Raw genomic sequence first — 25792 nt, 5'->3', positions numbered from 1 at the left:
AACCACATTACACCAAAAAAAAGGAAACACTATATAAAGTTAGAAATTGACCAAACCAACTAAAATATGAAACATTGTCCTAGCCAGGACATACAAATTCTAAACCACTACCTCAAACCCAATTCTGTCCATCCCTTTCTTTATGCTTTTCTTCCAACACTTTTTTTCTTTTTTCCATGCAAATTATTACATAACAAGTTCCTTTCAAACATGCAAGATTAGAAAGTAGAAATGAAAATGTCATTTATAGTTGTGGTGGTGATCCTGTTTTCCCTTCCGATCATAGTTCGATCCAACGATGCAATTCCAGCCGATAAGGCCCAATTGGGAAGCTGGTTCGACAAGCACTTGGCCGTGAAGAAGCCAGCGGCGGTGGGTGGAGGTGGTCCACCTAAGGTGATCAGGGTCGGGGGAGGCGGCCAATTCAGGACGGTGACTGAAGCCATAAATAGCATTCCTGTTGGCAACGCGCACCGCGTCGTGGTGTCGATTGCGCCTGGCAATTACACAGAGAAAATCACCATCCCCAAGGAGAAGCCGTTCGTCACCTTGTATGGAGACCCCAAAAACATGCCGGTTTTGGTCTTTGCCGGCACGGCGGCCAAGTACGGAACGGTGGAGTGCGCGACGCTGACCGCCGAGTCCGACCATTTTATGGGCGTCAATTTGAAAGTGGTGGTATGTTCACAAAATTTAGTCTCTCTGATGATAACCCAAGATATGGAGTAAAATATAAACTGTAAAGCAGAAGTATACCAAACAGACTCTGTTTGGAATGATTTTGAGTTGATGTGGGTTTGAATCGGTTGTAGTCTTCCAAACGATCATTGACATTCTCCTCAATATACTATAGAGAAAAAACAAAAAAATACAGAATCGTTCTTCTGACTTATGAGGACCAAAACCCGTCTTATATATATATATATATATATATATAGAAAAATATAAGATTTTTTATTTTCTATTAATATCATCCCTCAACAAATGAACGAATAGAGAATCACTTTAGCCAAGAGTTAAACTTAGTAGATCATTTTAATTGGGAAACTTAAGAGATAGTCATAAACATAAATTATTCATGTGGCTGGCTAATAATTCTAGCAATACTTTTGTAAGAATTCTGCACCGAGGCCGGACGGGAAGATGGTGGGAGCTCAGGCAGCAGCTGTGAGAGTAGGCGGAGATGCATCGGTTTTCTATAACTGCAAATTCTATGGATATCAAGATACCGTATTTGATTACAAGGGGAGACATTTGTTCAAAGATTGCTACATAGAGGGCACTGTTGATTTCATTTTCGGAAGCGCCAGATCTCTATACCTGGTAAGTTGACGCAGTGATGACGAATGCAAATTCATGAATTGTAACCATTTGTTGCAAGTGCAGAATTGCGAGATACACGTGATTCCCGGAGATGGAAATGCGATAATCACAGCACATGCTCGGAATGATGCAAAAGAGGAAACCGGCTTCAGTTTCGTGCACTGCTCAATCACCGGGACGGCCCCGAATGCTGTGTTGGGCAGATCATGGTTCCCATATCCAAGGGTTGTCTTTGCCTTATGTGATATTAGCAGTGTTATCATTCCTGAAGGATGGTCTAACAATTTCCATCCTGAAACTAACAGGTAATTACTCCCTCTGTCCCATTAAAAATGTAACATTTTCTTTTTAAATTACCCTATTAAAAATAAAACGTTTCCTAAAATGGAAACAACACCATCTCTACTTTTTCATCTCTCGTACTTTATTCTCTCCTCATTAACTCAGAAAACAACACTATATAAAATCCTATACCGAAATTACAATATTTTATAATCATTTTATTTTTGTGCAGCACCGTATATTTTGGTGAATTTAACAACCGAGGCCCGGGTGCCAACATGGAGAAGCGAGTCACGTTTGCTAAGAAGCTTACTCCAGCTGAAGCTAACCCATTCATCACCCTTGCTTATATAGAGGCCTCAACATGGCTCTTGCCGGCTGCAGGAATCTAAATCTATACTTATATTTCTGTTCATGTAATTCTACTGCTTCCCACAAATAATTAATACTAATAAAAACTAATAGTTGCACTTTTTTTGTGGTGTGGAGTAGTAATAGTTGCACTTTTTGTTTTTATCATACAAGTATATTTTAGTGATTCAGTTTTATGAGTTAGACCTTTTAGTTTTCGTGTTTTCACAATTAATGAAATTTTCCATTTACATTAAATGAACCTAATTTTTTCCCACGATTTTAATTTTCATTTTCTGTTATACTATCAATTTGTCTTGTCTACTGTCTTAATGCCATGTCTGCATATACCTTCACCATAATTGTAATAAGAGGAACTCATACTTTAATATCTCAATATTCCTTCAATTTTTAATGATTTATAATTTTAAATTAAACATCGTTTCTTAACCTTTGAAATCACAATTTTGGAAATATTATGTATTTCCTGATGCTATTGTCACCTTCTTATATACTCAAGAAATTACACTATAAATACAAAATATTATACCAATAGTATTTCAAATTGGTACAAAACAAATTTAAGTTTACATTAGTCACATAAAAGTTTCATTATTATTTTAAATTAATACATTTTGCTTAAACTAACAGCGTTAATTATTTTAACTTTATTTTATAAGACTAATTATGATAGTCATTGCACCATCAAACTTTTTTATGATAAATACTTTGAAGCCCCTTCTTTAACAACAAATAGCGAAAAAAAGTTAAAACTTGCATCTATTTAAATAGTATATAACAGATTAGGTGTGTGATCAAATACTAACTAAGTTACAATAATAACTAATAACTAATATCAATTTTGTATGCTGAAATATCAACTAATATCCTATAAAAGTCTTAAAGTTTCTCATCTTCTGAACTCATCAGCGCCGCATTTGCCGCCACATCTTGCGACAAGTAATGCCGAAGAATTCAAAGTGGAACTTGGTCGGCTGTTGTAGCTTTTGCCGGAAGAAATGTTGTGCTTTTGTAGTTGATAATCAAACTGGAATTATTAGAACACTGCACCATATTAGTGCTATTAGAAATATGAAGGTGCAATTGTTGGTTTCACTTTTTGTGTAGTGTCGTGTAGTGTCGAGAATTGTCAATCTATTATGAGATTGAGATTTAGCTAAAGGTGGTGCTTCTTTGCTAATTATTGGGCCTGCTAGGGTGAGAAAAACCACAATTATCAGGATAATACATTCACATCTTCCCGTTCACAACACATTTTGAGGAGTGATATTTTATAAAATGCAAGTTCCACACGATGATGTACAACATTAGCTATGAATACGTTCTTGTATGTGAAAGCCAGTTAAAATAATTAATAGTGTTGGTGAATTTAAGCAAAATGTATTAATTTAAAGCAGTAATAAAACTTTTTGTACGATTCATTTAAACTTAAAACTTTTTGTACCAATTTGAAGTATTGGCAAAATATTTTGTATGTATAGTTTAATTTCACTGTATACTCATAAAGTTCAATGATTTATTAGACTAAATTAAGTTTCAAGTTTTCATTAGAAATATAAAATATAATCGTTTTTCTTTTGATATATACATGTTGTAATATAAGATATATGTTGGAGGAGTTTACTTTGGAGAAAACATTAAAGAGTACAATTAGTGGTATATATAGGAAATGATTTATGAGATGTTGTGATGTGGTGAAACTAAGAAAATATTTTTGTTTTTCAAACTTCTCAACTTGTACAAAATAATAATCCAACTCACTCCTTATACGCATACCCTGGTTATTCTAGAATTCTCTACTTCACTCTTTAATATTCTATATCTAGATTTTTTACTATAAAATTTAGATATTTTACTAGATAATAGTATCTACAGTCTAGGGAATTATCTAGATAATTCTACTAAAATATCTAAATAATAGTCTTCTCTACGTCATTCTCTCTTACTTTACTCTTTATACATTTTAATAATTTATTACTCTCTCTGTCCCCCAAAAATAGACTAGTTTTACACATCATTTATAATTATAATGTAGACCATACAATCAACTAATACTCATTTAACTACCTTTTCCCCCATCTCTTAATTTTTCTCATCTCTCTCTTACTTTACGAATTACAGATTAAAACCCGCGTCATTCACGAATTTATCAATTTTTGGGGACGGAGGGAATATTATTTTTGCAGACGAGGGAAGAAAATGAAATGAAATGACTCTACTACTATTAAACGGAGGAAATATAATAGAATATAATATCTGAATAATTCTACTATAAAAATTAAGTTTATTTGTTTTAATTCCAATAATACCATAAAGATATTTCCTAAATTAACAGAAATAATTTGAGAAAAAAATTACGAATAAAATTAATGTCTACCGAAATTATCCTCACTTTGTCAACAACTAATTTCAACTATTAAATTAAATCAGTCTATGGATATTTTAGTTTGATAAAGCCCAACTAATTTAAAAAATATGAGCAAATATTTAGTTTATTTTTACTTGGTTAAGTAAAAAATGTATTCTATCCGTCTCGGGGAAGATGACTCATTTCTTAGGTGGCATGAGATTTTATACAAATTAATTTTATATGGTGAGTGGAGAGAATAAAGTAAGAAATTAAAGAGTTAATAAAGTTTTAGAATGAATGGGATGAAATTCCCAAGTCGTATACAGGCGGTACTCTAACTATTACAATCGAAAGGAAAAAGACGACAATAAATGGAATGGAAATTACAACGTAAATAATAAAACAAACAAAACTATAAGTCGAGTCGAGGAAATTCCTCTTTCCACAAGACAAATTACGTCCCAGGTAGTGCTCACGGAATGATGTATTGTTTCCAAAGATAAAACAACTTCCTCCTAGCGTGTAGAAGCACCTCAAACCCACTAGGCACCAGCGAACTTGATGGAGTTCCGAGAATCGAGCTAAACAATACTCCTAAAATGCACACTAGATGTAGAGAGCTAGAGAGAAGAGAGAATGTTGTTGTGTTGTTGGTTCATCCCTCTAAAACTCCATCTTTTTATATGAACAAAAGATGGACATGGAAGGTCATGACATTAAGACACCATAAACCATAATATTAATGATGCAAAATGATGCAGAAACGTATGAGAATGACTGAACTGGTAATAAAGAATTCAAAAATCAAAGTTTGTCTTTTAAATTCAACAATGAGACCTTTATATAGGCAAAGAGAAAAATAAAACTAAAAGGAAAATAACTAAAATGAAAATAAGCAAGAAAGGAAAATTTAATTTTGTACAATGAAAACAATTGCTCCTAATATTTTTCCTTCTACTAATTCTATTAACTAGGAAATAAATAAAACATAAAATATAATTTACTTAGCCTCCAAGTTTCTATAACTGCATCATACTCCCCTTCTTGAAAAAGACTCGTCCTCGAGTCTACTTTATCTTCATCACCACTGATAAGTCGTATTCTAAGCCTTGGTTACTGGTCAGTATTGTTGGGACTACCGCAGCGGAAGACACGGAAACCAAACAGGTCCTAGAACGGATCTATTTAGGTGATTATGCATTCGACTCCAATTTAATGCAATTTACATAGATCTATAGATATAACATCAAATAAACACATAATCATGCATATTCGATGTAGATTCGATTGTTACCTCATAATCCATCATTGGATTGACGTTGCTAGCTGCACCACCCGGAGATCCTTGGTTTATCGACCACGAATCTTCCGTACTATTCCCTCGTCCTTGATTCTCCATCCGTGTGGGCGGATCTTAGAAAACCAATTAAATAACTTTGAATTAATCTAGGGAAATCCAATACAAACACCAAGTTGTCTAGATCTAATCCTATGAATTAGGATAGATCAAGAACAATAATCAAAACCCTAATTCTCCCACGCGCTAGGCACGAAAATCGAGACCAAGAGGGGGAGAGAGAGAGGCGCCGATTTTGGCGGCTAGGGTTAGGGTTTAGTGTGTCTTGGATTGTGTGCTAGGGTTTCCCTTTCATTCATTATTTATAGTGGACTTTATTGGGCTAGTAAGGGGATCCATGGAATGACTTAAGTGTTGGGCTCACCCATTAGATAAATTACTAATTAAATCAAATGACCCATGATTTAATATATTATCAATGGAATATTATTTATATTGCACTCCCACTTAAATCACCAAATTACAAATAACTTGGGTCCATTTTATTTTATAATATTTCCCGCGTTTAAGATTATCTTGATCCGTCAATTTAATTCTTTTGTCTGCTATGTGACTAGAATTAAATTAATTCTTCAAAGAGTTTTTCTAGTTTGAAACTTTATTTATTATTCGTGGAATAAATTCCAACTGCGCAGATTTCTGAATAATAAATTCCTCTTTCAAACACCTCATTGGGGATCACCCTTTTAGGGATTTAATCATACCACACTGGGCACGCGAATTCTATGAAATAATATTCCAATACCTTCATGTTATTCAATTACTACCACCCAAGATATCATGAACTTGAGTTACGTACAAACTCTCACATATTGATAAGTCAAAGTGGCGTTTGATTGAATAAACAATATTGATATTAATATCATAGACTAGAAAATACTAAACTTTCTGAAATATATTCTTTCAGTAGATAGCAATAAAGAATACATTTCGGATTAGATCCTTTCAGTGCTTTACCACACCGGTGTTACTAATCTCTTCTTAGGTAAGAGAGAATTATCACAAACACCGCAACCGTACCAATAGGTAGCCAAAGCCTATCTAGGTTGTGAATACGTTTTTCTTCTTACTAGATCTGGCCAAGTCCCCTACTGGAAAACTCATGAGGAGATTCATCGAATTTCCCTACTTGACCTTCTTAGTAAAAAGCCTTAGACTTGTTTATCATATTTCAATAATAAACCATTATATTATATTATTTATTCTCATAAATAGGTAAACAAGTGGACGTCTTCTCATTCCTCGCCACAACTATGGTCACCTGAAGTCCAGACGTCCACCGGAGAGTCATCATCCCACCGTTCCAGCCAGTTTGTCATCGTAGCAGTAGCAGTTCTATCGCCCGGAGTGGCATAAACAATCTTTAATCGCTTTCCTAGTTTAACTTTTACTAGCTTTCTTCGTTGGATCTGTTGCAAACCTTTAATCTTGTTGCCTTTTGAAGTATTTCGTTAAGATCTAAACGTTTTAATTATGAAGTTTGTTTTTCCCATCTCTCTTTGGTTTGAATCTGCCTGGGAAAGTTAGATCTAGTTTTCGCTTTTATTTTCTAAGTGTTTACGCATGTTTTCTTTTGAGTAGGCTAAATCTGGAGTCGTTGATCGGAATTTCAAGTTCATGTTTCAGTTTAAGTTTTCGTGCATGAGTTTCATGTTTTGCGTTGCCATCACCACCTTGCATGTTAGCCAGTAGGAGTAATCTGCAGTTTAGTCGTTAATCTTAAATTTAAGCTTTTTAATCGTTGATCTTGTGTTTGAAGTTGAGAATCTGTGTTCATCTATGGAGTTTGAGTTCATGTAATTTCTGTTGATACTTGTTGAGGAAGAAATCATCACAATCCAATTTTACTTTGGACCACTTTTGCTTTTTACTTACTTTTTACTTTTGTACCTTACTTTAAGTTTGTACCCCCCAGACCTGTCAGAGTTGCCACCCAGCCACCAAATATACCATGCTGCTCTAATTTCCTCATTTAGTAACTGTCTACTTTCCACATGCCTCTGAGATACCTTGTCCCCTACTTTCACGTACACAACCACATGTCAGTCACTTTCACGCCCACTAGTCAGTAGGGTACCATCTTTAATTTCCGTCTAGGTAGAATCTCAACCCAAAAGCGTGGTAGCTAACCAAAACCTCCCAGATTATCATCGCAATTACCCGAACGTGTCCATTTCTCTGGGATTCGACTATTACCTCCACTATACTAGCCAGTAGAAGTGGGTTGAGGAATTTATTTGATACCAGGTTCCGGTCTTCGTGCCAACGACTCAGCTAGGTTGGGATTTTATCCTGATCAGTTGATCGCACCTCTAATTTAACACAACACAGACTGCCTGACCAAGGACTATCAACCACGTTTCACATCCACCAACAATTCTGGCACTCCAAACTCCTTCTCAATGGTTTCAAAAAAAATTTGAGCCTCACATGCGAAGTAGGCAAGACCCACTGCCTAGTACCCCAAATCATGCATAGCTAGAGCAATTGCACAAAAATTAGGAATATTGCTTCGCATCACATCATATGTGTCAACAAGAGCCACAATGTTACTTGGGAAGGCCAAAGCATACGATGCAAAAGCAGCTAACTCACTTTTGTTTGTTTCACCGAAAATCCCACCTAATAGATTCGACCGCTTTAGTTTTCTTAACCAAGCATGTGCCGAACCACCAAAATCCTCACAAACATGGGAGCCATCAGAACTGTAAAGTGATTTCTCTGTAATCTCATCAGCTTTCAGGATGCAATTTCCTCGTTCAGCCTCGTTGTACTCATCATTGACAATGACGGCAAAGCCCTCGTCTTTGGCAGCATCGTCAAATTTCATAGAAGGAGGCGATGTTTGTTCATCAACAATATATCCTCGTTGTATACGGGCTTATCATACACCGGCATCGACAACATATCATCGTCGTATACGAGCTTGTCGTACACCGGCATCGACAATATATCCCGGTCATACACGAGCTTATCATACAATGGTATCAACAATATATCCTCGTTGTATACGGGCTTATCATACACCGGCATCGACAACATATCATCGTCGTATATGAGCTTGTTGTACACCGGCATCGACAATATATCCTCGTCGTACACGAGCTTATCATACAATGGTATCAACAATATATCCTCGTTGTATACAGGCTTATCATAGACCGACATCGACAACATATCATCGTCGTATACGATCTTGTCGTACACCGACATCGACAATATATCCTCGTCGTACACGAGCTTATCATACAATGGTATCAACAATATATCCCCGTCGTACACGGGCTTATCATAGACCGGCATCGACAATATATTGTTGTTACAATTCTTGGATGGTTCGGGGATCTGTTAAGAGCACTCTTCCCTTAACAAAGAACTTCTGTCAATTCACGTACGAATACCACGATTTCGGCGCCTTCGTCACGAAGGTCGGCGGCTGAAACGAATAATCTGGCGCAGAGATCTTCCTCCGTCGACAGAGAGTTAGGTTTACGAGAGTATTACGCAAGTAAGTTGGGCAAATAATTCTTCATTAATTGAATAGGGAATTAATTAAAGCCCTATTTATACCCTCTAAGGACCCTAGGGTTGGTTCGACCTAATCCTATACATCGGGAAAGAACCAACAAAGAAAACCCGACGGAGCTTATAAATTGCTCAATGAAAATATGTTTAGCAAAAGGGAAAAACTAAATAATTCTTACGCAACTAAAATAATTAAATAAAAAGAAATATAAAAATATCTTCTCGCCATCCGACGCCTACTTGTACTCGTAATCTTAGAGACGCTCCGGCGGCTTGAGCTGGTCTCGTGGTCGGAGCTGTCTCCCTCCGGCGTCCTTTCTTGGTGCTGCATCTACAAGCAGTTCATCCGCCTCCGGCGATCCGTCCTCATTCCCAATCGGAGACTCCTCCTCCTCCGATAGCTCTTCATCATTCTCCTTCGGCTGTTCCCCTGTTCCGTCCACCGACTGCTCCCCTGTTCTCCCGTCACCATTTTCCTGCGCTGTCGGTGTAAGTGCATTCGTAACAACTCCCCCCTCCTTAGCAACGCCCTTGTCCTCAATAGGGATAACTGGGAAATGCTTCCGTAACTCGGATAAAGGCTCCCACGAGGGTGACTCCGTCCCATCGGACCAGCGTACCAGCACATGTTCCACTATTTCCCCATTATACCACATGACCTGCGAGTCCAAGATGCACATAGGGTGGAAAATCGGCCGGTGACCCCTGATTTTAGCCGGAAATGGCACCACGGGATCACCCTTCACAAAAGCCCGCAACAAGCTAACGTGGAAGATGTTATGCACCCTACTGCCCTCGGGGAGGGCAGCCTATACGCCACGGGACTGATACTCTGCAAGATTTCAAATGGCCCGTAAAATCTCCTTGCCAACTTTGCGGAAATTGGCTTCGCTACCGAATGCTGGCGGTATGGCTGCAGCTTCAGCCACACAAAATCCCCTACCTTGAAGTCGATGTGACGCCTATGGCTTATTCGCCGCCGCACTCATCCGCTGTTGCGCCTTCTTAAGATTGTTACGAAGGTCAGTCAGGAGTTCGACGCGCTGCTTAATCAGGTCTGCCACTGATACGCTCGGATTTTGCACTATTTTAATGCCGTTATTTGGTCCGTTTTTTATGCCAAAGTCACTCCACACGTCCATTATTTGCATATTTTTTCTATTTTGGTATTTTGACGTGTTTTTTGAGAAACGTGCATAATTGAGCCGAAAAAGGGAGACAAAACGCAAAGTCTGGAAATCTGGAGTCAAACGGCGACCGGCAACCACCGCGGACGTGTGCGGCGACCGACGGCGCCCGGCGGGCAGGTCAATGCAGTGGTCCGCCTCGGAAAAATACGCTTGGAAGAGAAGTCTCGCCGGGCGACCGCCGGAAGTCGTGCGGTGGTCCACCGCCGAGGAAACAGACTCTCTGGACTCCAACGCGACGACCGCCGGCTAAGGTGCCGCGAATTCGAGATGCCCTAGATTTGCTCCAAGATTTACCATATTTTGAAGATCTTTTCCTTCTACAACAAGGATTGGTTTTCCCCTATAAATAAGACCTCAAGCTTCATCAAAAAGAGAGAGCTTCTACTTGCAAAATAATTCATAGAGATCAATAGCTAGAGTACTTCACTTGTGCAAGGAGTTGGAGAAGGATTTCAAGAACATCAAGAACGACAAGGATTCAACCTACGGGTTTTATTTGCTTTAGTTTTATGTTCAAATTGTCTTCCCTTCAATCTATGTGTTTAGCTTATTTCATCATGTGTAACTAAACTCATAGGATTCTAGGGATGTGTTAGTAACGACTTTGGTTATACAATTCCTTTTTCTATTTAATATCCGTTTTGTTTTTACTTTGTTTCTTCCCTAAGTAGTTCTGATGCTGCATGATTGAGTGACACAATCATGTATGATTTAATATAGCTTGCTTCATAATTGTGACAGAGTTCTAGCGAGTTAGGTTCACTTAGTAGACGCTACAGGTTAGCTTCCCTTAAAACGGCACCGTGAATTGAGAGTGAGGACTTTTCAAGGGTCTTAGGAGATTTTTGGAGTTACGTGTTAGGATTGACAACCCTAATTTTGTAATCAACGTTTACATCGCATAAGCATAAGCTAGGTGACTCGTTCTATCAAAGTAATAACTGTGCTAGGGTATTGTAGTTTGGAACTTGTATAACCATAACTGTGAACGCACATCTTTGGGATTCCCTTATCTCTATCGATTATCTTCGTGTTTTATTTGCATATAGTTGTTATATGCTTTTTATTGTTTTTAGTTTTCAAAAGTTTTCCGAAACCTACTGCTTTTCCAGATAGTAATTGAGTCTTAGTAGAGGATAGACACTTTGTGTTTGCCTTCCCCGTGTTCGATATCCGGTACTGACCTTTGGCTATACTATATATACTCTGTATACTTGTAGGTTTATTTAGTGCTAAAAAATAGTGCATCAGCCACCAAGGGTGGAGTTTTGATGGATGGCGGGGCTGCCACCAGGAGCGGTGGCTCGCGGCGCGTACAAGGCATGAAAAGGCGAGGTACCTAGGCCTGCGTGGTGAAAACAATTTAGTGCCAACTCAGCCCACGGCAAGAAATTCGACCACGTCGATGGTCTATCCGCGGTGAATGCCCGAAGGTACTGTTCCAACCCCTTATTTCGAATCTCCGTTTGCCCGTTAGATTGCGGGTGATACGTCGTAGTAAAATTGAGCTTTGTGCCACTAAGGCGCAAAATCTCCTCCCACACTGCATTCAAGAATACCGAGTCACGATCTGACACCAATGTCTTTGGAAACCCATGATTGCGGACAACGGTGTTGACAAACAAGTGAGCCACTCGCAACGCATCAAACTGGGTTGGCAACACGGCGAAGTGTGCATATTTTGACAATCGATCCACCACCACCATGATCCTCGTACACCCTCGAGATTGAGGCAAACCAGTGATGAAGTCCAAAGAGACATCGTCCCACACTTGAGAAGGAACCGGTAGCGGTTGTTGGAGCCCTGCTGGCTTCTGCGTCGAATACTTAGTTGACTGACACACGATGCAGGCATCCAAAAATCCCTGACCTCCTTCCGCATCTTCGGCCAGTAGAACCACAGCCAACAGCCGGAAGGTGCGCTCATGACTCGTGTGACCAGCCAGAGGCGTGCAATGATGCTTCTCTAGTAGCAGCTTCTTCATAGACGGCGTAGGGCTTACGAGCACCCTGCCATTGAAGTAAATCAGCCCGTCCACCAGACACAGGTAAGATGGGGCTTCTCCGGACCTAATCTTCTCGCATAGGGCCAACAAATCCGACAACAAAGCTGTCTCACGGCGGAGAACCTCCAGCAGCCGCGGTACTGGGTGCGCCATAGCGGTCAGCAAAGTTGCTGCCGCTGACGGATCATCCGGCTGTGGGTCCGACGCCATGTCCAGCTGCGGAATAGACTCATCCCGTCGAGACAAAGCATCAGCCGCTCTGTTAGTAATTCCCTTCTTGTATTCGATCCCCATTAATTTCCGTACATATAATTGTTGGTCTGGGGTTTGAACTACTTGTTGCAATAATTCCTTTAAGCTCTTCTAGTCCGATCGAATGATTAACTCTCTCCCTAACAGAAATTAACGCCACTTGTGCACAGCTTCCACAATAGCAAACAATTCTTTATTATAAGTGGACGCTACCCGACGTCGTGGACCCAATTTTTTGCAGAAAAAGGCGATAGGATGATTGTCCTGAATTAACACCGCTCCTATGCCAATGTCAGACGCATCGGTCTCAATACAAAATGTCTTTGTGAAGTCGGGAAGGCTCAAAATCGGGGTTGATGTCATTGCCACCTTCAGAGCGTCAAACGCCCCTGTCGCTGCAGGACCCCACTCAAACGAGTCCTTCTTCAACAAATCCGTCAGCGGGGCAGCTAGCTATCATGAGCCACAAAACGGCGATAATAACCTGTCAAACCCAGAACACCCCTCAACTGTTTCACATTCGTGGGAATCGGCCAAGCCGTCATAGCGTCCAGCTTTGTCGGGTCGGCTTTGAGGAGACCGTCACTAATCAGTGCCCCAAATACTCGACTATGGTGCTGCAAAAGGAACACCTGGCCAACTTCACAAAGAACTGGTGAGAGTGCAAGAGAGATAAAACCTGCGCCAAGTGGGTGCAATGGTACTCCAGGGATGGGCTATATACTAAAATATCGTCGAAGAACACGATGACAAATTTACGCAGAAATGGCTGAAATATACTGTTCATGGCCGCCTGAAAGGTAGATGGCACGTTGGTCAGGCCGAACGGCATAACCAAGAACTCGAAATGGTCGTCATGTGTGCGGAAAGCTGTCTTGAAAATATCTGGCTCGTGCATCCTGATTTGGTGGTAACCAGATCGTAAATCTAACTTGGTGAAAAATTTGGCCGACCCCAGCTCATCAAATAATTCATCTGCTGTAGGAATTGGAAAGTGATCTGGTACCGTGGCCAGGTTCAGTGCTCGATAATCAATACAAAACCGGAAAGACCCATCCTTCTTCCTAATTAACAAGACGGGCAACGAGAAAGGGCTCTGACTCCTCTGAATGATCCCCTGCTCCAACATCTCCTGTACCTGCCGCTCAATCTCATTTTTCTGAAAATACGGGTAACGGTAGGGACGCACGTTGGCTGGCTTCGTGTTGGGTAACAAGTGGATTTGATGATCAAATGCTCGTTTAGGAGGCATCCCGACCGGGACGTCAAAAACCTGCTGATGTGCCTCCAAAATGCTCTGGATTTTTGGTGGCAGCTCCTCTGGGAAAGCGTTACTAGTCACCAAGCGAGTGTCTGAGCCCTCCTCCGGCTCCAAGGGAACAATCTCATAGAACTCGTGCACCGGAGAATAAGACGTCAACATCATCAGAGAATTCAAAGAGAGTTCTCTCGGTCCCTGCTGATCCCCTGTCAGCACAATCGTCCGCTCGCCCTGGCGGAACTCCAACGTCTTACCCACAAAATCCGCGGATACCTTGCCTAGCGACTCCAGCCAATACATCCCCAAAATAATGTTTGAACCGTGAACCTCTAAGATATGTAGATCAATCAAAAACAGGGTACCTTGTAGAAGCAACTTCGTGCGGCGAGAGACGTGCAAACACAAAATGGACGCCCCGTTCCCGACATACACGCGAAAGGGCCTAATCGGAGTCAGAGATAACTGAAGGAGTTCTGTGACTCAAGGATGAAGAAAATCATGTGTGCTCCCTGTGCCAATAAAGACGCTCACCTCCGTCGAGCCGATACTCTCGGTCACTCGAAACGGTCTCGAACGGTTGTTGCCGTCTAAGGATTGTAGGTGGGAGAGGTCAGTGGTAATAACGTGGTCCTCGAGCTGCTGGTACTTGGGTCCCTCCTCTGCAATATCCTCATCGTCCTCCCCAACATAGCATAGCATTCTTACTGCGCAGACGTGTCCCGGAACGTATTTCTGAGGGCAATGCCAGCAGAGCCCTTTTCGTGAATGCTCCGACTTCTCTGCTGAGGATACTCTAATCGGCACTACCTTGGGACCACCCCCGTCACGGCCCGAAGGGATCGCTGTGGCTGACAGGAACTGGTAGGTGGCACTCCTGCCGACAGTCTAGAGTCACGGGACGGCCGCTGCCGCTTCTGATTAGAGAACGATTGCTGCACTGGGTTCTCCTATGATGCCCCCAGTCGCAAGGCCAAAGCCATAGCCTCTGCCAATGATTGTGGCTGTCGCAACTCCACCTTTTCCTATAGCGGTTGTTTAAGACCTTCAATAAAAATTGGGATCAATGACTTCTCCGAAAGGCCTTGGACTTTGTTCAAGTATTTCTCAAAAGTGTCATGGTACTCTCCAACCGATCCTGTCTGTACCAATTTGGCGAGAGGGCCAGTAAAATTCTTAAAACTCTGGGGTCCGAACCTGTGGCGGACGTCCTCCAAAAATTCGGGCCACGTGACGTAAGGATTGTTCTTCTGGTAATTAAAGATCCATTCGGTCGCAGGGGGTTCGAACAACATAACCGCATAGTGCAACCTATCCTCCTCCGGCATAAGTTTGTGGTTAAAGTAATATTCCACGCGGGAGATCCAATTCGTTGCGTCTGAGCTGTCAAAGTGAGGCGCTCGCATCGAAACCCCAGATCGATCATCACCCTCGTGACGATCGTATCCTTGATCGCGTTGACGTGGGCTATGCCATGCCGTGGGACGGCGGAGGTTGTATCCCCCACGTTGTCGTGCCACCGGCACGTCCCAATTTGTCGTGCGCCTTCGATGGGGATCCCGTGGAGAACCTTCGTCCCTGCGCCGGTAATCGCGCCCAGCGAAAGCATCATGACGTCCACATATAAGTCTAGGGTTTGAACCCCGGTGTGGCATATAAGTCTCCCTGTAGGCGCGATACTCCCTATCATCGGAGTCCTCATCATCCTCCGAAAAGATCTCTAAATATAGCGGAGCTACTTCCAAATTGTTGATACGTCGATCCGACGCATCCATGCGCATCTCCAATTGATCAAAGCGTGACATAATTTTGTAGAATCACTGCGTGAGAGGGTCGGCGGTCTCCTTCCCGCGCGGCTGGTGCACCTCGCGTATGATATCACGCTGCGGCAGCCGCGGTTGGTTGTTAATCTCCCGGTTCCCGGCTACTGCCTGACGCCGTGAGGGGCCGACCAACAATTCTTGGGTGTTCCCCCCTGTCAACACCGGCTGAGGGGGGGCGGGCGAATCGATTAAATCCATGAGTACTGGATGAAAGCACCAGTTTGTTAAGAGCACTCTTCCCTTAACGAAGAACTTCCATCAATTCACGTATGAATACCACAATTCCGGCGCCTTCTTCACGAAGGTATTTTTATCCATTTTGGTATTTTTACGTGTTTTGTGAGAAATATGCAAAATAGAGGGTAAAAAAGGGCATAAAAAGGTGAATTTCTAGAAGCTGAAACTGAAGGGACGCCCAGTAGGCTGCTGGAACAAGCGCAGCTATCGCTGCAAAGACTCCAGAAGGCTCTGCTGACACTCTCCAGCGGTCGCTACACCCTTGCCAGCGGCCGCTGGGAAAACGCGGCGCACGACAGCTGTGTTCAAACTCAATTTTCCGTCGATCCTGAAGTTCGATCAGGGATTTCTACATGTCATTATTTTCGTCTTCGAAAGAGCTTCGCGTTTCGAAGTTCTGTGGAGAGAGTTATGGCCGTTATACCAAAATTGCGCAAAGCTGTCAAATGCAGTTTAGGCGGAAATTTAAAGAATGAAAGAAGATATTTCATCTTTCCTTGTACTACGAGGAACGAAAATTTCATCTTTCCTATTCCTTGGAGGATACTTTTTACCAAATTTAAATCCTCCTTATGCTTATATATACCCCATAACCTCATTCATAGAATTCACCCTTCCAAAGCCCCAAAAAGGGGAGTTTTCATAATCTCCTCCTCCAACCCTAATCTTTCATTCTTCATCTTTTTGCCAATTAATTCCATAGCATAAATTTGAGAGCTCTTCATTGTGCAAGGGGTTGAAGAAGGAATCAAGAAAAGATCAAGGTTACAAGGATTCAATCTTTGAATTTTATTTGCTTTAGTTCTTATTTTCTTTATGACTTCCCTACAATCTATGTTTTTAGCTTATCCTTTCATGTGTAACTAAATTCATAGGATTTTAGCGATGTGTTAGTAACTTTTATTGGTTTATACAATTTCGTTTTCTATTTAATACTCGTTTTGTTTTTACTTCATTTCTTCCCTAAGTTGTTCTGTAATACTTCATGCTTGAGTGACACATTCGATGAAGATTTAATATAACTTGCTACATAATCGTGAGAGGAGGTTGGCGAGTTAGATCCACTTAGTAGACACTACAGTTAGCTTCCCTTAAAACGGCACTGTTAATTGAGAGTGGGGACTTTTCAAGGGTCTTAGGAGCTTTAGGAGTTACAAATCTAGAATTGACAACCCTAGTGTTAGTAATCTACGCTTGTACCGCATGGGCATAACTAGTGTGACTCGTTCTATCGAAGTATAAACTGTGCTAGGGTATTGTAGTTGGAATTTGTATAACCATAACTGTGAACGCACATCCCTAGAATTCGCTTATCTCTCATACTTTATCTTTGTGATTTTTAATTGCATTTAGTTGTTTTTTTTTTTTTTTATCGAAAACGCCCATAGTGGGCGGAGGGTTTAGGCAGACCCCCAACCCGTAAATAAATCAAAATATAACGTTCCAAAACATGATCATAGCCCAAAAGTGACTAGTATCTAAAACTAGAACATGAAGGAAAAATAAGTTGGAGCTCCCACAAGTCGGGATGCTCCAAGCTATCAACACTAAACTAGTAGCCAAATGAACAAAAGGAACAAAAAAACAAAGCAGAACTATCAAACAGTCGTAATCAGTCCACATCTCTGCGTCGGAAACGGAAGTTAGGATATTTGCTTGCTTTTAATTGTTTTTATTTTCAAAACTCTAAAAATTCTCTTGTTTCTCTAGATAGTATTTGACGCTTAGTACATAATAGCCAGTTGCAATTATATTATCCGTGTTCAACAATCCTATACTGACATTTAGCTATACTAGATCTACCCCGTATACTTGCATGTATTTTTAGTCCTAATAACAAGTGCATCACGTATCATACACCTACATTGAAAACATATTTCTATTACTATTCTTCGACGGTTCATCTGCATCAGATGATGTGAAGAAGATCGTCCATCGAACGATGCTCTAGCGCATTAGACCTCATCGGGTTGGATTTCCGCCGACGCTCATCCAGTCGCGCCAATCATCGCTGCAGGTATCGAACCTGTTGTCTCCGATCATTAATCTCGATGTTGTGCGCAGATCACGTTGTCGCGCAGCCTCTTCGTTTGGGAGATCTCCACGTCCCCCACCACAACCGCCACTACGAGCATCGCCACGTCTGTCGTCATGTCTATGTTCAGCCATTGATAATCAACCTGGATCGTGATACCAAATGATGCAAAATAACGCAGAAACGTATGAGAATGACTAAACTGGTAATAAAGAACTCAAACTTATTGAGAACTTCAGAGTATAAACTCAGTGTAGAATTAATAATCAAAGTCTGTCTTTTAAGTTCAACAATGAGACCTTTATATAGGCAAAAGGAAATCCTAAACTTATGGAAAATAACACTAAAAAGAAAATAACTAAAATGAAAATAAGCAGAAAAGGAAAATAAATAAATAAAACCTAAAATATAATGTACTTAGGCTCCAAGTCTTATATTTTATAACTGCATCAATTAAGGAATTGGTGGTTACAAAAGATGAAAAGCCAAAAGGATGTCATAATCCCACACGTTTTCCAACAATCCCCATATTGGTTAAAGCGCTACAAGCTCAAACCAACACACGACATGTATGCATGCATGCAGACTTTTTGCTCAATTCTCGAGAAATAATATTGCATTTGGAACAGTAGCTTGGGGCTTTGAACCTTCCATAGTCAACACTATCGGGTATATCGGCGGCCTAGTGGACATAATGCCTTGAACCATTCTTCCTTGGTGTATACTGAGACAATAATATTGACACAATATTATTTACAAACTCACCAGTTCTCTCGTTTGTGTCCTTTATTGGCCGTGAAACACCACTTTGGATTCATAAGTTATTCATATATTGAAGCGGTCCACACTTCTTCACAATGTGATTCCTTTTCAAGTATCCTGCTGACGGTCACCCTTTTCGCTCTCGTCTCACTCTTCTTGAAAGCTGATTCTGTTGTCATAAGCTGCTCAAGTTAGGCATCCGACCTGATCAAGCCAGCCTATTCATGCATGTTTCACCTACAAAATGCGGGTGAGTGGATCTGGTAGAGGGTTGGGCTGATCAAGCTGAGTGGCTCTGACTTGAGCGAGAGGAAATGAGAGGTTGGAAAGGATGCAGCGTCAAAAACCTTAACCCACTAATACTAAAAAAACTAGTATAGGGAAGTAAGGATCGATCCCACGCTTGGGGCTTGGCTGCTGCCATGCTTTACTTTAGGGGGTGGGTTAAATATCTATTGGTGCGGAAAGGAAAGAACTAACTAAGCTGATCAACTCAACTACCTAACTGATCAACTCGGAAAACATTACTATAAAAAGAGAAACAGAATAAACGGGTTTGTCAGACCCCTGCAAAACAGTACGAAAGCAAATTAACTTTAACAGAATCGTCTTCCTCAACAGATCAACGTAAAGAAAACAGTGCAGCAAACGATCTGAAAAGTTGAAGAAGACGAAACACAACAAAACACATAAAACTTAAAATTACTTCTACGATCTAAGCTACGACAACGTAAAAACAAGAATTACGGCTAAAGCATGCAGAAATGAAAAGAAAGCATGTAGATCTAAAAGGAAGACAAGGACTGAAACAGAAAACAACAGATCTAAGCATTAAAACATAACGAGCACAAAACTAAGGAACGAAAACAAAAACTTCAAATTAAACTAAACAAAGCAGGAGCAAGAGTCAATACATGAAAATAAAACATAATCTAAGCTAAGAAAGCAGGAAATTGTTTCATCACCCCTTCTTGGAGTGGAATTACAAAACAGAACTTGAAATTGTATGAGGAAAGCAAAGAAAACAAGTGTGTGCAGAGATTGGAAAGCTTAGAACTGAAGAGAACCTTGATTTCAGCTCTGGAAGAGAGCTAGAGATCCTACCTACTCTAAAGAGAACCCCCCTAAACTACTAATCAAGAAATGAAATGTGGGGGAACTCCCTTCTCTTAGCGTGCAAGGCTCCTTTATACAGGGAGGCGTAGGGCTCTGATCCCTAGGGTTCCACCCCCCCCCCCCCTCTCCCGAAATGACGCTTTTGCCTTTCACACTCTAGAGTGGAGTGTTAGAGTTTGTTCCTTCATGGAGTTCATGATCTCTCTCCAGCGTAAGGTTGGCTGGCTCCGGTTGGAATGTGACTTGATCAGCTCAAAAACTGCCTCTTTTCTCTTCTTTCCCGAACTTTTGCTTTCTCCCTCTGAATTGATGTAATCTTCGGTTTCCGGCGAAATCTACATACACTTGGCTCAAAAAGGGTCGTTAGTTTGCTGAATTCAGTGCAGTTTTGTTATAAAACACATGCATGAAACGAGCCTCATCACCTGCCATACCCACCTCCTCGAGGTTTCAGAGAATCATTAAAAGTCAAAACTTAGTCTCTTACCACATGCATGTTACAACATTCAATTTATTATAAATGTTATTGACAACTGATAGGGTATTATTTATCTGAGGACCGAGCATAAAGGTGCTATGTGCGTTTGTATAGAGTCGTGAATATCCTAACCCGGCCCTGCCCAGATCCGACCCGAATATGACTCAATTTGAGTTTGAGGTTTTCCTATGGAGATCTCCCACTATACTGATAAACACAACATTGATGTTGTGCCTTAAATCAAATTGAGAATCAAATGCAGCTTTTAACTTCTTTTTTTTCTACTGATAAACACAACAATTGATGTTGTGCCTTAAACCAAAATTGTGAATCAATGCAGCTTTAACTTTTCTTTTTTCTTTATTTTTTTAATAAGGTTTTTTTAATTTATAATCTTGTCAAAATTTGTTCATAAATTAAAATACTTTAATACAAAATGAACGATCATATTACGTGTTTTTGTTTAGTATTTTTTTTTTTAAAAAGGCAATAAGTAGTGAGTATTTAATTCGATAAAATATTAAAATAAAAAGAATAAATAGTTGCAGCCTTAATTTGTTGTCCTTTATTTCAAGCTATTGCTCCTTCATTTCTAATTCTACTCCTTAATTAATCCCAATTTCTCGTTTAGGTTTTCTCGACTGAACACGAAAATAAGAATTCAAATTGGAGCATTGAGCAAGGAGATTCAGTAATCCGTAGCCATGTCGGTGACGGCGGGGGTTAGCGATACAGTGATTGCGGTTAGGGATAAGCTCAGGGGTAAAATCGGGCAGACCAAAGTGAAAAGGTATTGGCCGGGAAAAGCTCCGGAGTGGGCGGACGACCACGATGAAGGCGGCGATATCCGGATGGCGAGGTCGGCTGCCCTCGAGAAAGCTTTCCCCTCTAACGACGCCTCCAACGCTGCGCGGAAGGATGATCCTAGGTTGCGCCGTCTGGCTCAGAGTCGGATTGATAATCGCGATGAGGTTAGGGAGGATCACAGGAGGATTAGGCAAGCGGAGATTGTCTCGACTGTGGAGGAGGAGAGCAGGAGGCTGGAAGGGATGGATGTTGAGGAGGAGGACGATGAGGCCTTGGAGGAGAGGAGAAGGAAAATTAGGGAGAAGCTGCTGCTAAGGCAACAGGAGGAGGCGGCGCTGCTGCCGGAGGAGGAGGAGGATGAGGTCGAGGAGGAAGAGGAGGAGGAGTCGGAGTATGAGACTGATTCGGAGGAAGAGACCACTGGCATTGCCATGGTGAAGCCTGTTTTTGTTCCCAAGTCGGAGAGGGATACGATTGCGGAGCGTGAGAGGCTGGAGGAAGAGGAGCGGGCGCTTGAGGAGGAAGCGAAGAGGAGGATTGAGGAAAGGAAGAGGGAGACGAAGGAGATTGTGGTTGAGAAGATTAAGGAGGATCTTGAGGTTCAGAGGAACATGGAGTTGGATGCCAATATTGCTGATGTGGATACCGACGATGATGTGAATGAGGCAGAGGAGTACGAGGCTTGGAAAGCGAGAGAGATTGCTAGGATTAAGAGGGATAGAGAGGACAGGGATGCTATGGTGAAGGAGAAAGAGGAGATTGAGAGGGTCAGGAACATGACGGAGGAAGAGAGGAAAGAGTGGGAGAGGAAGAATCCTAAACCTACGTCACAGTCCAAGCAAAAGTGGAGATTTATGCAGAAATACTACCATAAGGGTGCTTTCTTCCAGTCGAATGCTGATGATCATGCCGGAACAGCTGGGGCTCATTCCATTTACACTCGTGATTTCTCCGATCCCACTGGAGAAGATAAGATGGACAAGACTATATTGCCGAAGGTCATGCAGGTTAAGCACTTTGGCCGAAGTGGGAGGACGAAATGGACTCATCTTGTTAATGAGGATACGACTGACTGGAATACTCCGTAAGTACTTGTTCTATGCTTGAGTTCTTGTTGGGTTTGGAATCTCTGTAATGTGTTTGTGCCCAATATAAATGGTTACCTAACTAAATGTTTGTGGTGGTGATATGAACGATGGGTGACTAATATGAAACTTTTTTCTGCTAAATGAGCTATTGTAGTTTTTCTTTATTTAGTTCCCAAGTTCATGCTGACCACAGTTTTATTTGATTGGATTCGCTAATCGAACATGTTGGGGGTTAAATTTGATTCTGGGATTATATGGTTTGCAACTTTGCTATATGGTGAATTGGTGATAGCTCAATGAAAGTTCAAAGAACCTAATAAGTTCGCTGGTATATAATTCTTGAAACATGCAAGTCTAGAGGCCCACTATGCATAAATTGCTTTATACTACAGTTCAATATCATATTATAAATAGATGAAACTTCCTGGTACTTCATGAAGTTGGCAGTAGCAACCAAGATTTTTGTGTGATCACTGTGATGTGTATATGATACTGTATGCTCAATAATAATGGCCACAATGTGTATTACTATGGGTGTCTTTGGAAAGTCAGTTTTGAGGTGCATCTGATTTCTACTTGATGAGTCTACTCTACAATTCATGTTACTAGTTGCTGTACAAAATACAAAATCGTAGCTTGTCTATGTATCATTAGTTATAGAGACAGACTTTTGTTGTTTTAAATCGTAGCTTCCAAAACTCTTGGTTTACATGCTTGTTCTATCATGAAGGACCATCATAGCACCTATGTGTAGTCCTTTATCCAATTTGTTTTTGGTTATAATCTCTGTATCTTATCCAGAATAGTCAAAACAAAACTGCAACTGCTGTTTCTCAAGTGAGACTCTGTGTTCTTATTTTATTTTTAGAGGATTAATGAGTTTAGGAGAGTTGAGATTGGTGATTCTGGGCATTTAATGTGCTGTGTTATATTGTTAGTTCTTGCTGCTCTTATAGATGCTATCGGATAGTACTACATTTCCTGTCTGCTAGTGACACAAAATCACAAATTTTCATGTTTCCCCTTCAAGTTTCTTACCTTACATTTCTATTTTTTCCTCGAATTATCCACATCCTTGAAATTATTTTCAACCATTGATTCGTTGAATCTTCATTTTGTCAGTTTATTTTAAATGTTCATCACTATATTCTGGCTTCTTCTAGAGGACTTATGTGGTCATTATTGGTCCTTAGGCCGACTAGGGTGCAAGTGTAGTTAGACTGACATTAATTGCTGGTGCATTTTATATATGTGGAGGATCTTTATTAATCCTGAATATTTGAAGCAATGCTATGTTTTTGCTATATTGTTATTGTATCTGCACTATGTTGCTTTTGCTAACTAAAGCGAAGCAATCATTAGCCAAATCATGTTTTGCTATAACATTCTGATAGTTATGATGTGTCTGCTGGTTTAACTCATGTAGATTATCCTATCAGGTATAAAATGATGTTGTCATGTTTCTCATCCTAAATTCACTTGTCATTACAGTAGTAGTGTACTGAGAGACTCTGAATAGCAGAAATTCTTGAATTATTGTCTTTGCTGATTATGCAGATGGACCTACAATGATCCTCTTCGGGCCAAGTACAATCAAAAAATGGCTGGAATGAACGCACCTATAGAGAAACCTAAAGGAAGCAAAAAGATGAAGGATTGGGAGACAAAATAAAACCAAAAAGTTCTACAAATGTAGATCGCATCCCACATTTGGGGGGGGACACAAGTAAGCAGCCAATATATATGCAGAATATGTATGCATTTCTTCTGCATACATTAGTAGTGAAGAAGTCTCCTGCGAAGTTCCTTTTGGAGTGCACCTTTTGACAACTTATGCTCATTATGGTTTAGGTTTACCTATATATTAGTGTTGTACTTTGAATCGCCTGTACCTCGACTTCCTTTACTGGCTCCATACTTGTGGCATTGATCTGACTATTTTTGGAGCTGCTATGTTGCCAATCGCAGGCATAATCATGCAAACCAGCTAACTGTTTGATTAAATTTAATTGTTTTACAATATTTTGCTATCTCATTAACTATTTTATTTTCACTAGCTAATACTCCCTCCTCATTAAAGAGAAAATAGTTTCAAAAATAGAAAATACATATTCTTTTTGGACGGACTAAAAAGGAAAGTGTATATTCTTGTGGGACGGAGGGAGTATACTAATATGGAATAATAAATTATACTCCTTTAATTATTAAGATATCTATGTATAACATAAATATAATCACAAGAATATAATATTACTAGTAATTTATTTAAATTTATAAAAAATCTATATTTGCTTTTCAATATAAATGCAAATAGTGTTTTAACATTTTCCAGATTTACATTACCAACACTTTTTATCATAATGCTCACACAGTCATTACCATGAGGTATAGACTCATGTCCTTGACTATAAATTTCAGGATCATTTTCTTCCTGATAATTTTATACAAACCAAACCAATAATTTAAATGACAGTTACGATATGAACCTAATAGCACTTAATGAAAAGTTGACTTACTTCACTATTAGATAAACCTAGACTGAAGCTTGGAAATTCATTTTTGTTGTCTAGCAACTCCGTTCTTGTGTTGCTTTCAGTAAGGATTCCAATGCGTCATTCTAGTCCTTGTCATTGACTGTGATAAAGATGAAATATGATCCACGATAGCATCAAGTTCTTGATTATCTTTCCCAGTTATTTTTCTTACTATATCACAAATTATTTTGAAACAGCCTTGCTTTAGTTTTTCAGTTGATGTTTGCTTCAATAAATTTATCAGATTTGTAGTAGGATCTACCAACATTTTCACAGCATTCATAATATTATTAACAAACTTCACTTTAGGGCTTTGTGTTCCTTCACCATTATCTTTTTGTTTCTTAATATTATTCACCTTACCAACATTTTCTTGGTGTGGTTCACTTCTTATACACATGGGTACTTCAAATTGTGGCACTGGAAATCTCATGCCAAGTTCACTGGCCTTTAATTCTTCATCTTGTCTTTTTCTTGGTAGTGCATAAGTCTAACCCATCATGGTTGGATATTGAGTACAACAGTTCTTTTGCAATGGACAACACGGTCCACATAGAATAACTGCACAAAGAAAAATAATTAAAACTGTTAGAACAATGTCAATACCCCATATTATAAATAACAACATCATGCATTAAAATAGTACTTACAATCATAAAATGCAAAGGCCCACTGAAAACGCTTGTTGTGTGCTTCAACCAACTTATATGTGTTTTAGATAGCATTGACAACAGATACTCACACTAGTTTATGTTTTTCACATCATCCATATCTTCAGTGAAATGCAATATTTTTGGCTTCACACTATCATAAGCTAATGCCTCTATGGTTGCAGACTCCATCAGTATCAAGAAGAGTTTCTTGAACCATCTCAACAATTTCATCCAATAAGGTTGCACTCCCTCCGGCCGTCATTAGAATTCTCATTTCTTAACGGCGTAGGTTTTAGGGAATGTTAACGAAAATGAGTGAAAAAGTTTAGTTAATATTGGTCCAC

General features: G+C 40.2%; 2 protein-coding genes across 2 annotated transcripts; both read left to right on the top strand.

Annotated features, from left to right (window-relative positions):
- The first annotated feature begins 191 nt into the window (after window positions 1–191).
- Window positions 192–2116, top strand: LOC125186071 (pectinesterase 1-like). Its single transcript, XM_048082385.1, has 4 exons — window positions 192–678; window positions 1117–1323; window positions 1387–1628; window positions 1838–2116. Exons 1-4 carry the CDS (start codon window positions 232–234, stop codon window positions 1995–1997), a joined length of 1056 nt encoding a protein of 351 aa, XP_047938342.1. The 5' UTR covers window positions 192–231; the 3' UTR covers window positions 1998–2116.
- Window positions 2117–20951: 18835 nt separating this feature from the next.
- Window positions 20952–24281, top strand: LOC125189088 (microfibrillar-associated protein 1-like). The gene is made up of 2 exons (XM_048086283.1): window positions 20952–22257; window positions 23819–24281. The coding sequence occupies exons 1-2, from the start codon at window positions 21071–21073 to the stop codon at window positions 23931–23933; spliced, it is 1302 nt and encodes a 433-aa protein (XP_047942240.1). The 5' UTR covers window positions 20952–21070; the 3' UTR covers window positions 23934–24281.
- Window positions 24282–25792: the final 1511 nt, after the last annotated feature.

Source organism: Salvia hispanica, chromosome 5 (genome assembly GCF_023119035.1).
Source record: "Salvia hispanica cultivar TCC Black 2014 chromosome 5, UniMelb_Shisp_WGS_1.0, whole genome shotgun sequence".
Taxonomy (NCBI): Eukaryota; Viridiplantae; Streptophyta; class Magnoliopsida; order Lamiales; family Lamiaceae; genus Salvia; species Salvia hispanica.
This window is presented reverse-complemented; position numbering and strand designations above follow the sequence as displayed.

Coding starts and splice junctions, on each gene's coding strand:
- LOC125189088 (XM_048086283.1), top strand. CDS start 21,071: ATGTCGGTGACGGCGGGGGTTAGCGATACAGTGATTGCGGTTAGGGAT. Junction 22,258..23,818: donor ACGACTGACTGGAATACTCC/GTAAGTACTTGT, acceptor CTGATTATGCAG/ATGGACCTACAATGATCCTC.
- LOC125186071 (XM_048082385.1), top strand. CDS start 232: ATGAAAATGTCATTTATAGTTGTGGTGGTGATCCTGTTTTCCCTTCCG. Junction 1,324..1,386: donor GCGCCAGATCTCTATACCTG/GTAAGTTGACGC, acceptor TTGCAAGTGCAG/AATTGCGAGATACACGTGAT. Junction 1,629..1,837: donor TTCCATCCTGAAACTAACAG/GTAATTACTCCC, acceptor ATTTTTGTGCAG/CACCGTATATTTTGGTGAAT.